The sequence below is a fragment of the Pan paniscus genome, chromosome 7 (assembly GCF_029289425.2).
Source record: "Pan paniscus chromosome 7, NHGRI_mPanPan1-v2.0_pri, whole genome shotgun sequence".
NCBI lineage: Eukaryota > Metazoa > Chordata > Mammalia > Primates > Hominidae > Pan > Pan paniscus.
The window spans coordinates 29704835-29719527 of record NC_073256.2 but is presented as its reverse complement, the minus strand read 5'-3'; the positions used below and the strand labels follow the sequence as shown (position 1 = coordinate 29719527).

The window sequence follows — 14693 nt, the reverse complement described above, 5'->3', positions numbered from 1 at the left end:
TTCCACGGCATTTCAGACACCTTTGACCCTTACCTGGACATCGCGCTGGATATCCAGGCAGATCAGAGTGTGAAGCAAGCTTTGGAACAGTTGGTGAAGCCCGAAGAACTCAATGGAGAGAATGCCTATCTTTGTGGTCTTTGTTTCCAGAGGGCGCCGGCCTCCAAGACATTAACTTTACACACTTCTGCCAAGGTCATCATCCTTGTCTTGAAGAGATTCTCCGATGTCACAGGCAACAAACTTGCCAAGAATGTGCAATATCCTGAATGCCTTGACATGCAGCCATACATGTCTCAGCAGAACACAGGACCTCTTGTCTATGTCCTGTATGCTGTGCTTGTCCTCACCGGGTGGAGTTGTCACAACGGACATTACTTCTCTTATGTCAAATTCAAGAATGCCAGTGGTATAAAATGGATGATGCCGAGGTCACTGCCTCTGGTATCACTTCTCCCCTGAGTCAACAGGCCTATGTCCTCTTTTACATCCAGAAGAATGAAATTGGAAGACCCAGTTACAGTGTGTCCATAGGCAGGGAACCAAGAGCTCTTTGTGTTGAAGACAAGTGAATTGTGTGTGAAATAAAATGTCATGAATAAATCTTGCAGCAGAGTATTTATTTGTCTCACTTTTTAATCAGTGAATGAGCTTTAACGAATATCAATGCCTAGTGCCTACCCTCCAGAGATAAGAACTTCCAGTCTCTCATGTGTAACCATGGCACCTGGATTGCTCATGATTCTGAAGAGAATTCTCCTGTCCCCCAATGTTTCAGAATCACTTCAGGTGGTGGAAACAGATAACTCATCAGTCCCTTTCTCTCTCTTTTCTCTTCACTCGAGAAAACTCTCACTGAGTTCAAGGAAAATCCTATGGTTTACTAGGGAGGAAGAGTTTTTTCAGGAGTGAAAATGGTGGCTCCTTCCTCCCTGTCAAATCTCTTCCTCAGGATTTCCCCTTTGTCTCTTCAGGACTCTGCTCATCAGGCCTGAGATGCCCCCTGGTTGCGCATACCTGGCCTATGAAGGAGTATGGGGAAGGAATGGTTCCAAAGACCAGACTATGCTCACTCCGCCATCACCTCTGACACTATGCTGACTTCATGAGCGCTGGGTCAGAAGCTGTTTTCTTTACACCTCTAGGCCTTGCCTCATGGCCTAAAAACGTCCCCATTTCTTATATCTCATAAATTTTGACAAAACCCTCATGGCCTAAATCTTCATTTCTCATAAGCCAAAGGGAGATACACCAGAATTCTCTCCCTCTGAGACTGCAGGACATCTCAGCTTCCATCAACATGAAATTTTGCACCAAATATAGTTACTGCAGTTCCACCTCACAATGAGTAACTGGAAGTTCAGACAACATCTCAGACTCTATACAGTTTCTGGCCAAGCTCATTTGGTTTGACAATGCTTTTACTCTATAAATCAGCAGTGAGAACACTTAGGATTCATATTATTTAGTCTTTTAATCAGTCTGTTATTATTTTCAATGTATTTACTAGACTTTAGTTTAATATTTCTGATAAACTTTGATGCAAAAGTTCTCGATATAAGAGTGGCAAACCATATCCAGCAACATATCAAAAAGCTTATCCACCAAGATCAAGTCAGCTTCTTCCCTTTGGTGCAAGGCTGGTTCAACATACCCAAATCAATAAAAGTAATTCACCTTGTAAACAGAACTAAAGACAAAAACCCCAAGATTATTTCAGTAAACTCAGAAAGGATCTTTGATAAAATTCAACATTCCTTTATGTTAAAAACCTCATGAAACTAGGTATTGATGGAACATATCTCAAAATAATAAGAGCCATTTTTGACAAACCCACAGCCAATATCATATTGAATAGGCAAAAGCTGGAAGCAATCCGTTTGAAATTCGGCACAAGGCAAGGATGCCCTCTCTCACCACTCCTATTCAATATAGTACTGGAAGTTCTGGCCAAGGCAATCAGGCAAGAGAAAAAAATAAAGCATATTCAAATAGTAAAAGAGGAAGTTGAACTGTCTTTGTTTGCAGATAACATGATCCTATATCTATAAAATCCCATCATCTCAGCCCAAAGATTATTAAACTTATAAGCAACTTCAGTAAAGTCTAAAGATACAAAATCAATATGCAAAAATCACAAGCAATCTTATACACCAACAATAGACAAGAAGAGAGCCAAATCACAAATGAGTTCCCATTTACAATTGCTACAAAGTGTATAAAATACCTAGGAATACAGCTAACAAGGCAAGTGAAGGACCTCTTCAAGGAGAACTACAAACCACTACTCAAGGAAATAATAGAGGATACAAACAAATGGAAAAACATTCCATGCTCCTGGGTAAGAAGAATCAATATCATGAAAATGCCATTCTTCCCAAAGTAATTCATAGATTCAATGCTATTCCCATAAACTACCATGGACATTCTTTACAAAATTAGAAAAAACTACTTCAAAATTCATATGGAATGAAAAAAGGGCGCATATACCCAGGACAATCCTAAGCTAAAATAACAAAGTTAGAGGCATCATGCTACCTGACTTCAAACTATATTACAAGGCTACAGTAACCCAACAGCATGGTAGTGGTACAAAACAGACACATAGACCAATGGAATGGAATAGATATATCATAAATAAGATTGCACATCTACAACCATTTTATTTTTGATGAAAACAAGCAATGGGGGAAGGATTCCCTATTTAATAATAAATGGTGCTTCAAAAACTGGCTAGACATATGCAGAAAACTAAAACTGTACCCCTTCCTTATACCTTATACAAAAATGAACTGAAAACGGATTAAAGACTTAAATGTAAAACCCAAAACTGTAAAAAATCCAACCCCATATAAAAGTGGGCAAAAGCTGGGTACAGTGGCTCATGCCTGTAATCCCAGCAGTTTGGGAGGGTGAAGTGGGCAGATAACTTGAGGCCAGGAGTTCAAGATCAGCCTGGCCAAGCTGGTGAAACCACGTCTCTACTGAAAATACAATAAATTAGCCGGATGTAGTTGTGCGGGCCTGTAATCCCAACTACTCTGGAGCCTGAGAGAGAAGAATCGCCTGAATCTAGGAGGCAGAGGTTGCAGTGACCCGAGATTGTGCCACTGAACTCCACCCTGAGTGACAGAGCAAGACTCTGTCTTAAAAAATTAAAAATTAAAAATTTCAAAAGTGGGCAAAGGACATGAACAGACACTTCTCAAAAGAACACATTTATGCAGCCAACAAACATGAAAAAAAAGCCCAACATTATTGATCATTAGAGAAATACAAATGAAAACCGCAGTGAGATACCATCTCATGCCAGTAGAATGGTGATTATTAAAAAGTCAAAAAACAACAGATGCTGGTGAAACTGTGGGGAAATAGGAACACTTTTACACTGTTTTTGCGAATGTAAGTTAGTTCAACCACTGTGGAAGACTGTGGTGATTTTTCAAAGACCTAGAATCAGAAATACCATTTGACCCAGCAATCCCATTACTGGGTATATGCCCAAAGGAATATAAATTCTTGTATTATAAAGATACATGCATGCGTATGTTCATTGCAGCACCATTCACAATAGCAAAGACATAGAATCAACCCAAATGCCCATCAATGATAGACTGGATACAGAAACTGTGATACATATACACCATGGAATACTATGCAGCCATAAAAAGGAAAGAGATCATGTCCTTTGCAGGGACATGGATGAAGCTGGAAGTCATTATTCTCAGCAAACTAATGCAGGAACAGAAAACCAAATATACATGTTCTCACTTATAAGTGGGAGATGAACAATGACAGAACATAGACACAGGGAGGGGAACAACATACACCAGAGTCTGTCTGGGGGTGAGTGAGGAGGGAGTGCATCAGGATAAATAGCTAATGCATGTGGGCTGAATACCTAGGTGATGGGTTGATAGGTACAGCAAACCACCATGGCACACATTTACCTATGTAACAAACCTGCACATCCTGCACATGTATCCCAGAACTTAAAATGAAATAAAATAAAGTTTTAAAAAACTTTATTTTTTCTAACCTTCCAAAATGCAGGGATTACAGGCATCAGTCACCATGCCTGGCCCAGTTTTAACATATCTGAACAAGATTTAAGACATCAGTTTGAAAAGAGCCCCTCTATGGCAGCAACATGAATTCTGTCAAACCTGAAGCAAGAACAAACATCAAATTTGCGGTGAAGCTGGGGTACAAAAAATGGTGAAATAAATTATTCCTTATGAAAAGTCTATGGGAAAAATGACCTGAAGAATCAATCATTTACAAATGGATACCTTATTGTAAGAAGAGATAATACAATGTTGAAGATGAAGTCAACTGAGGAAGGACATCCATACTAATTTTTGAGAAAAAAAAATCGTTTGTATGCCCTAATTGAGGGAGATTGATGATTAATAAGAGATATTATAGCCAACACCACAGAGATCTCAATTAGTTCAGCTTACACAATACTGACTGTAACGTGAAAGTTGAGAAACTTTACATTTGATGAGTCCCAAATACCCTTGTGCCTAGATCAGCAGTGGACAAAAGCAGAGCTATTAGTGACTGTTTTGAGCAAGTGGAATCAAGATCCTGAAGCATTATTTTGAAGAATTTTAACAGGGAGTGAAACTGGCTTTATCAATAAGATCCTGAAGACAAAGCACAATTCAAGCAATGGCTACCAAGAGGTAGAAGTGGTCCAGTCAAAGCAAAAGCAAACTTCTCAAAAGCAAAAGCCATGGAGGTTTTGGGGATGCTCAAGTCATTTTGCTTGTTGACTTTCTGTAAGATCAAAGCACTATAACATCTGCTTACTAGGAGAGTTCCTAGAGAAAACTAGCAAATACTTTTGCAGAAAAGCGCCCTGTAAAGCTTCACTAGAGAGTCCCTCTGCACCACAACAACACTTCTTTTCCTTCCTCTCATCAAACATGGGTAATTTTGTAAGAGTTTTCATGGGAAATTATTAGGCACCAACATTACAGTCCTGATTTGGTTTCTTCTGACTATTTTTTCCATAATCTTAAAATAACTGTAAAGGGCACCCATTTTTCTTTAGGTAATAATAGAAGACTGCATTGACACGGTTAAATTCCCATCACCCTCAGTTCTTTAGCAATGGACTGAATGGCTGGGATCATCCCTTAATGGAGTGTCTTGATCTCAGTAGAGCTTATATTGAGAAATAAAGTTTATATTTATATTTTTATTGTTAATTCCATTTTTCACTGACATTTTTAAATCCCTTCACAATTCACGTTTTTCTCAAAGGTATTTAAATTTAGAAATCATATCAAGTGTGAAATAAAGAAAATTATATAGACAGAGGGAGAACAGAATCTATAAATATGCATGTTTGTGTACATACATCCATATACATACATATGTGTGTGCATGCAGTAATTTTATTCTCCTAAAGCAATGCCTCTGCCTTCCACCCTCACTGCACATGTCCTAGTCCTGTGATGTCCCTGGAACTGAGCACCTGATTTCCTTCTCTGCCTCCCACATGAACAGGGAATAGAAATGGAAACCACGCTCTGTGGTTGCTGTTGTGAAAATCCATGTTCCCCACAGGCTGAGTTTGGCATCTTACATTCTACTTCCCACTGTAAAAAAGCAAGCAACAAACAAAAACTACAAAAGAAAAAATGAAATAGTTGAAAGTCTAGAGCCACAGAGTTTCCGGATCCACCCACCGCCCACGGTGACCTCCACAGTCCTCCAGGCCTGAGGACAGTTATGCCTGAACAGCCTGCCTCTTCACCATCCACACAGGAAAGTGACTTTAAACTTCAATAGCTATTACTCTGTTCCACAAGGAACCAGGTCAACATTCAAAGTCAGTGGTCTGACAACTCTAAGCTTTGGCCAGAAAGTATTGGAAACCTTTAACGTGTAGTCGATGAAGCGGCCCGGCCCCACTGCACACAACACACTCAAAGGGACTCAAAGGAAGAGACTCAGGATCCACTGGGTGGAAGTGAGGACAGACGCAGAAACACAGGGGGTGGGAGGGGGTCAAACCAGGAAGGCTCAGGACCTAACCTCCTCCTAGGCCCTGCCCCTCCAGAACTTGCAGTTTTTTCTGACCCAGAAGGGATTTCACTGGTGGAAAAGAAGTTCAGTACTTCTGGTCCAGCCCAGTAAGCTGCTCCCGTTGCCCAGCCTTCCACACCCCTGCAGACGTCACAATCCCTGCACCCACTAACCTGACAAGGGAGCTATGCATCACCTGGAGACAGTCCTAGGCCTACACTCCTGTGATGGGGTCCAGGGTCTGTGTCCATTTCTGGTTAAAATTGCTGTAAGGCTGGTCGCTGTCTTGGCCTTCCCTGCTTCCTCTCTGTTCACTTCTCCCCTCCTCACTCCATGTGAAGTTTTTACTCAGGAGATGGATTATCACCCCTCTTGCAACATCAAGGACAGTGCCAGGACACCGCACCATCCTCTTGACCCTGGGATTCTGTAGAACTCAGTCTTCTCCTGAGGTCCCCTCCCTCCCTACCTCATTTTTTCCACACTTCTGGGGCTTGGGCCTGCTACACCTCAGGCTTCCTCTTCACAGTCACAGAGTGAGGGAGCCCCCTTCATCCTTGGGCTCTGGCCACAGCTCACCTGCCGCAGGACACTCAGCAGCTTTCAGTAGTTCTTCCAGACATCCAGTTGGAATTGGGAGTTCATGGAAGGAAAGCAGGAACCCAGAATTACACTGAATTCTAACACCAGGGCCCAGATTCCCCTTCTGCATGGGACACTAAGCTGCAAACACTACATAGGCACTTAATGCTCAGCTGTCCTTCTAACATCTGGTCCAATTGTGTCCCTCCTCCTTGGAATATCTCAGAAAATGTATCTCCACCTAGAGTTGTTTGAAAGCATCATCCTATGTGATTCCAGACCATCAAGGGGTGCAATGGGTCCTCACCAGTATTTCCACTCTGCTTGGAAGACTTAGAAAATCCTGAGGCTGCTCAGAGGGTCAGATTCCCATCTCTGCGTTTCAGTAAAAGTTCAGTCTTCCCCGGACAAGTGAGGAGACAGAAAATGTCTATTCTCTGGCACATCTTTTGCAAGCAATGGCGGCTCCCAGGAATCAAAACTATGAACGAATATATTTTTGAGACTCTGGTCAAAAGAAGTGTCATCCTGCAATTTCAGGTAGGATGGAGTGGTTCTGCGGCTCCTGAGGTGATTTTGAAAAATCTTGACTCTCAGAAGGACCAAGGAGGACATTTCTGGCATTTCCAGACCAGGAAGAGTGACTGATGGACCTCCAGTGTTACTTCGGAAACTTTTTGTTGGACAGCTTTGTAATAAGAGGATCTTGCTTTGGCTTTCAGGCCTTCACATAGGTTGTTTAGATCATGGAAGTGTTTCTGCATTTCTGCATAGGCTCAGGATGCCTTCTCAAGTCGTCCCTGCAATTATGAGACAGTTGCTTTCTCCAGAGGTCACTTAGAATAATACAGGAGGCTTCACCCTCAAAGGGACACCAGACAATATAGCCACAGTCCAGCCAAGATTATCTGTATTTACTTACCTGTAAAGTAACACTCCTAGTTATCTCCATTAACTTGGATATCTTTCATGAATAGGGAAACTCTAGTGATTGTTATAGAACAGCTGCCACAAAAATTAACCAATAAAAACAAATGATAAATGAAAAATAATTAATAATCATGATAATGAATGCAATGACCTAAATAGTACGAATTTTAATACTGGTGACAATATGAATATAAGGACACAAAAATTAATGTGGAGCTTCCCCTAAATATATGAAAACTTCACAAACTGTGTCCTCCTTGTGTAATTTGGAGTCAGAGTCAAAGAATTTCTCTATGAAATGTGTTCCATGATGGCAAACATCAAAAACAGGAGGTGAAAGAAAAGCAAGCCGCAGGAGGCCATGGGCTAATATGAACATTTGTGTGCAAACCTCTCTCATCAAGAACTACCAGCCAGAGGTGAAGGGACTGTGATTTGTGTCTTGCCCACCACTGGGCACACAAAAGCTTTCAGTAGTGCAACCAGATGGCTGGTTTGGCCTGGCTCCCTGCAAGGAAGACACGTCTCTGATCCCTACCAGCCCATCAGTCCTGGAACTCAGAATCCTACACGCAGTAAACATGAAGCTCCAATTCCATAGCTGACTTTACCTCCTTACTGTCCTTCTGCATTCTGGTGTTTCAGGTGCTCTCCAGATCTGGACTTCTTGGCTCCCCTACCTTTACCAAGTGAACTCAGGATGTATAATTCTCAGTCTTCTCCTGCCAGTCCAAAGTGAAACTCACCAATATAGGCATACCCTGGATGGGCTTCCTTGGAATATTTCGAAAACAATGAGCTTGCTCGGGGTTGGTGTGAGCTCTAGGATTAGAGTTACAGTCTCCCCTGGAAGCCTGAGAGGACTTAGAATAGTCCCAAAGGCCTAAGCAGTCCAATCTGTCCTGGAAACATCAGGAATGATATACTCGGTCTTCCTGAGGCTCCAAAACTTTTCTAAATAAACTCAGAGGTTACAGAACCATTTTTCTCTTGGGAACTGAAATGGAGTTATTTGCCTTCTGCCAGCATCTCACTTTTTTTTTCTCTAAGTTAGCTTTTGAGCCCAGAAGTAGATATTCCTTCTATTTGATTTACACAGGGAGCTTCCTAGAATGCCCGTGTCTCTGGATAGTTTCTGCATTCACTCAGGTATTGACAAAATGCTGCAGTTCTACTGAAAATCTCTGAGATGACCATTTGATCACCTGAGTAACTTTAGAATGTGTCTTCTATGGAAGCCCTGGAGCCTCCCTTCTGGTATTTCATACATTGCTGGTACCAAGTACCCAGGGTGAAACCCTCCATCAGACATTGTTGGCAATTCCAGTATGGAGATGACACTAACGTGATGGGGCTCAAGAATCAGATGGTAGAAGACCAGCTGGGAGGTGAAGTCTCAGTAGGCTAGGGGCTTAATGTTCGATGAACACCAGAATTCTAAGACTCAGGAGGTGGGTGTGGATGTGTCTGCCTAGTGCCTCTCATCTACAGCCTGGACCAGCTATTTCTTGGGGTGAACTACTGAAGGCTTTTGTACGACCTGTGTCAGGCAAGACTCTGGCCAGACCATTTGCCATAGTGCATTTGTAATGTATTTCCACATGGCACAGGTATCTCCACTTTTGCCCATGTTCTCATGTGGCTCAGAATTATTCTCCCTGCTGCCACTCTTCTTTGCCATCACAGAATATATTTCAAGATGTGGCCCTAAGCTTCTCCATCTAATCAATAACATGAGGGCTAGTATGGGAACATTGTCACAGGCTTACAGGAATATGTTCTTAAATATCTGCTTTTTTATTACTCTCTTCATTAAATTGACATTTGTATCATCACCATTATGATTGTTATTAATGTTATTATTATATTGGTACAGTTCTTTATCCTGGATATATTTGTGGTCATTTTTATGCAATGTTGAATAACTGTTTCATGTTCCTGAAGACTGTTGAATTTGCTGAAGATGATTAAAAGACAACCTTAAAACATAAATACCACAGCAACCCCAGGACTCCTACTGTACTGCCTGGTGTCCTGTAGAAGAATGGGCTTCCTGAATTATTCTTTTATTTTTCAGGCAAGTACCTATTCATACCAGCATAGGAGACTGATGAAGTGCACCCTCATCTTGCCATGGGCTCAGAAAGAATTCATATATATGCTTTATGTGATAGCAACACTATGTGTAGGCCTGTGAGCCCTAGAATGCACTTTCTTTCACCAACTAGTGCACCTAACAGTTTTCTAAGTCAAATCCCCTCTCCATGCTTGGATAGGTCATGAATGGCTTTCTGTTACCCACCTAAGATGAAGGGATATTGCTAAATCAGGTTTGTGGCCAAGAAACTTTTACCTGGAGTGGCAGGAGAGGGCTTACCTGTTCACCAGAGTGTCTGCAACATTTTCTTTTTTCTTTTATTTACTTATTTATTTATTTTTATTTTATTTTATTTTTTATTTTTTCAGATGGAGTCTCGCTCCGTCCCTCAGGCTGGAGTCCAGTGTCGCGATCTTGGCTTGCTGCAACCTCCAACTCCCAGGTTCAAGCGATTCTCCTGCATCAGCCTCCTGAGTAGCTGGGATTACAGGTGCGTGTCACCACGCCCGGCTAATTTTTGTAGTTTTAGTAGACAGGGGGTTTCACCATGTTAGCCAGACTGGTCTCAAACTCCTGACCTCATGATCCGCCTGCCTTGGCCTCCCAAAGTGCTGGGATTACAGGCATAAGCCACCGCACCTGGCCTCTGCAACATTTTCTAAGTCAGTATAGAAGCTCTTTGAACCACCTTTTCAGTCAAAGAACTCATGAAAAAGTCCTCCAAGAACTTGTGACCTTCTGGAAATTGACAAAATCTCTACAGGTGTCCAGAGTCATCTAGATCTGTATTGCAAGCCACTGACTGGGTTCTACCATTATTAAAGCAAGTGCCAAATATTCCATGCCCACCAAAAAAAAATCCAGAAGCCATGGTATTTAGCTGTTTCCATCTTTCTTGCCTCCTGCAGGTGGGAGAGTTCTGAGTATCATGCCCTCCTGCAGCCTCTGGAGGACATGCCAGTGCCTAGAGGTACCAGTAGAGAGGGGCCATGAAAGAGCAGATGACAGCCAGGTGGCTGGGAATGACATTGTCCTGGGGCTTATTGCTTGTCATGAACTCTGCCACTGGGCAACATGTGCAGGTGTGAACCCGTGCCTTCTCTGGATCCCTGCCCCATCAGCCAGCTGTCTTATCTCCTGAAAGCTGGTAGGTGTTGGTCAGCATGGTGTTCCAGGACCAGGGTTATATTAACATTCCCTCTTAGGCTGAAACACCAGAAGTTAACACAGGAGTCCCCACGTGTGCACATACTAACCTCCAGATTGTTTTTCTTCTCATTCTAGATGTTCATCCTTGCTTTTTGGGACTTGAAGTAAATCTACACAGCCAAATATTTATGCCTATTATCCACTTATGGAAAACTTATATGTCCCAAGTCCATAGGGTTAGTATTATTATCAGTATTAAAACCATTAGTACTAGTATCATGATGATCATTATTCCTGTTAATATCCATCAATATTTTTATTACTGCCATTGTTAATATGGATTTTTCATGATTGTACAGCAATGAATATAGTTTATCCATTCACAAATGGTGTTCAGTTACCAAAGGTGACTACAAGGCATGTTCTACAGACATATACACACACAGCTGTCCTGGAGGCCCAGCTTTGCCACCAATTGCTCTTTCATAAGATGAGATCCCTCAATACCCACCAGTTTTTCAGGACTCGACCTGAGCTGGCTCAGCTAGACCTGGAAAAGTTTCCTATGCCCAAATGTACTTGGAAAAATTTAAAAGTCTCTTCAGAGACCCAGTAATAGCTTTTGGCAGCTTCTAAGACCAGGGAGGGTTTCTTGGCCATTCAGAGCCATTCAAACATTCTGAGTAAACTCAAGGATCCAGAAACCCCACTTGCAGTCATGAAATACCAGTGAATGGCCTCTGTGAGTCTCTTCAAGGTTTTCAAAGATGACTGCCTGGGAAGGCTGAACAGGAAGTCACCCAAGCCCAACCTTCTGCAGGATGTTCTATATCAGCCAGGGACCCAGTGAATTGCCATTGAACAGAAGGGAGGAACAGAGACAGCATGCCCGAGCTTCTGGAAACATTCTAAGTGTCCTTGTTGGCCCAGAAAAGACTGGTGCTACCATATGAGGCACAGACTTGGCAACCTACCTACTCCAGGAACCACAGAAGGTTTAAAGGTTCCCAGGAAGTCCCAGGAAGGGCAGTCATGGCCCTTTAGAGCCATCAGATTTTATTCTAAGTCTACATGGGAGACAGTGCTCTTAGCTTCATAAAAACACCAGTGGAGGTGCTAACACTTGCCCCAGTATCCAGTCTTTTCTACCTCATCTCAGAGCCAGGCAGCCACTATTTCCCAAAGCTGCTGTGCAATGAAAGGGGAATATTCTAGGTGCTCTCCTGTGCCCACGAAATTCTGTGGCTGCGCTGAAAGGCAGGAGATGTCCTCCGGAATTCTCTTCAGAAATCTGACAACACTGGTCAAGATTAAAGAAGCTCAATTCAACGTCATACAAAACCAATCCCACCCCCCCAAAAAAAATGCATAGTGAGACAAAATGATGAACACACCTGCTAATAATCATAAATGACAATAATAACAACAATGATGATCTTAGTGATAATGCCACCAACACTGTTAATGGCAATAACAATAAACCTGAGGTAATGAGTGTTAGGGTCCCGATTCACCGATGTGAAGGATGGCGACAATTTCTGGCCTCACAGAAATAAAGGAAAATAAACACCTGGAGGAGGAGGAGGTGAACCTGGAGCTGCCGCCGGCCTCTGGGCGCTCCTTGGTGGAAGGAGAGGGACTTGGTCCTGAGCCTGCCCCGGATCCACCTACACCACAACCCCGGAGTCCCAGTCCCTGGATGGGCTCAGTCCCACCCAGGCCAGACGCCCCGGAGCCCCGTAGCCCGGGTCCTCAAGCCCTCGCTGCCGCCGCTTCTCCCGGAGCCGGCCTCCCCCCCGCGCCACCTCAGCCTCTGCGGGGCTCTGGGAGGGCAGCGCCGAGGATGCTCCGGGCCCAGCGGTGGCATCCGGCCTCAGGCGGATACTGACGCCCTGAGGGCGTGGAATAGGGCAGCCTGCACAGGGCCCGCCGTCTCGGGCCTTGCAAAAAGAGCGGCCTCTCCAACGCCCCTACCGGAACCTCCCCGGAGGCCCCAGCCCCAAAGCCAGGGCGATGGCGCCTCCCTGACCATGGGTGAAGAAAACTCAGGTCCTCCCTGGAGACCCGGCCCGCCGCGGGAGGCAGAGCGCGCATGCGCCCTGCATGGCCGGAACGATGGGTTTCATTGCCCTCTGCCGGCCATGAGGTGGCAGCACAGGACGTTTGGTCTTAGCGGTGGACCTGAGTCTGAATCACTGAAATTCAGGTGTGGATTATTCAGTACTTTTCTTTTGGAAGATCAAATGGAAATTGAGTACGATATCTTGTGCTTTAATTAAAGAAGATGGAAATAAAGAAGCAAATTCAAGAGTCAGTATACAAAAGTCGATTGATTCCCTCTATGTGGAGGGAAGACGAGCTTGAATAAGACAAGCATTCTGTGTTACACTTTAATAATGGCTGGAGATCTGCCACCATGCATTTGTCAAATCCCATAGAATTTCACAGCACAAATAGTACATCTTAATGGGGCTCAGGAGTACATATAAGGTCAGCCACAGTTTGTGGGTAAATTACATATTTAATTAAATAGATTAAACAATAAATAATGATATGAGCTCTGCCTGGACACAGTCCTTGCCTCTCCAACCAGTTTGCCAAGGGCTTGAATTTCTTGCTCATTATCCTCACACTTGACATAAAGCCTGGCTGCAGAGTAAAATCAATTACTCGTGGAGATTTTTTAATATTATGATGTGTCAATTTCAACCATGGACAAAGCCATTTAGCCTTAGTAAGGCCGATCGTATTAAGATTGTGCCTGTTTGGCAAAATTTCAAGTCATCCCACTTGATATTCAGGAAACATTTTCTCTTGAGTTTTAGGTTCAGTGGTGAGGCTCCTTCACGGAGAATACATTTTCCAATTCTGAGGACAAGGCAGAGGAGGGCCTCTCTGTGAGAACTTTCATTTTGCTTCGGGAAAAGTACATTGAATCAAATATAGGAAAGGCTTGCAAGGTGGCTGACAGGTTCGGCTGTTTTATCATGCTGGTGTTTTATCTTCTGGACTGCAGTAAAAGGAACACAGCTGTGTCTGTCTCTGTGTAATAACTCAGGACTCACCTGAATAAAATGTGGGGTGTTATGAGATGAACTGCTACTTCCAGTTAGGCTCCAGGGACAAAATTTCAAGAGCCTTCTGAGGGATAGAAGAGAAGAGCTGCCTTATTCTCTGATCCCAGGTAACTGCTCAGAGACAGAGGCAAGAGCTGGGGACACCCAAATGCATATACTAGGGGTCTTTGATACAGCCTCCATTTCCCTGCTAAATCTATGCAATGACACACTGAGAAATCTAGCAAGTGGGGCTGAAGATCCCTGGTGTGTCAACTCGAGGGTTGGATGGAAACAAGTGGTTTTGGTGGACGTTGAAGTAAAGGGAGGTGAGCTGTGAGGAAAGAGCTGTTGAAGACTGGGGAGACTCAGAAGTTGGGGTAGAATCTCGACCAAGAATCTCACCCAAGGAGTGCAGATGCAAATCAATTTGTTAGGGCTGCATAAATGAAACAAGGGCTTCGCCAACATACTAAGTTTTTTCAACAACAGATTGTATTCTTTCAATATTTGTAAGTATTGATCTTTTGGAAAAGTTTAATGAGATTTCTTATATGATTCTGCATTCAATTTATTCCTTGGTCACTTTGCTATTATGCATTTACATGCCACATTTTTATGAATAGATATTTTCCCAAATTTCTGAATTATTTTGCTAAAGTGTGTGTTAAGAGTTTTTTCTAGGGGTCCACCTTCTTGACTCACTTTTCTGATGAGAAATCTATCAGGTTTCTCCACAGTGATTTTCAAGTTTGATAGCTCCTCAATGTGAGAAACTCAATGTCAACTAAGAAATGAATTACCACTAAAGAATTTTCTCCTTTCAAGATGCTAAC

The 14693-nt window shown here is 43.0% G+C and overlaps 1 protein-coding gene across 1 annotated transcript in view; it reads right to left on the bottom strand.

Moving 5' to 3' along the window:
* LOC100978344 (ALG1 chitobiosyldiphosphodolichol beta-mannosyltransferase like 2) overlaps positions 1-12099 on the bottom strand; it is a 57207-nt gene extending 45108 nt beyond the window's left edge. The window contains exons 1-2 of the mRNA XM_063607064.1: positions 9932-12099; positions 6622-7105 (exon numbers count right to left, since the gene is read on the bottom strand). Of these exons, the coding sequence (XP_063463134.1) occupies positions 6622-6754 (133 nt within the window). The 5' untranslated portion in view covers positions 6755-7105; positions 9932-12099. The remainder of the gene's footprint in view (positions 1-6621; positions 7106-9931) is intronic.
* Between the last annotated feature and the right edge of the window lie 2594 nt (positions 12100-14693).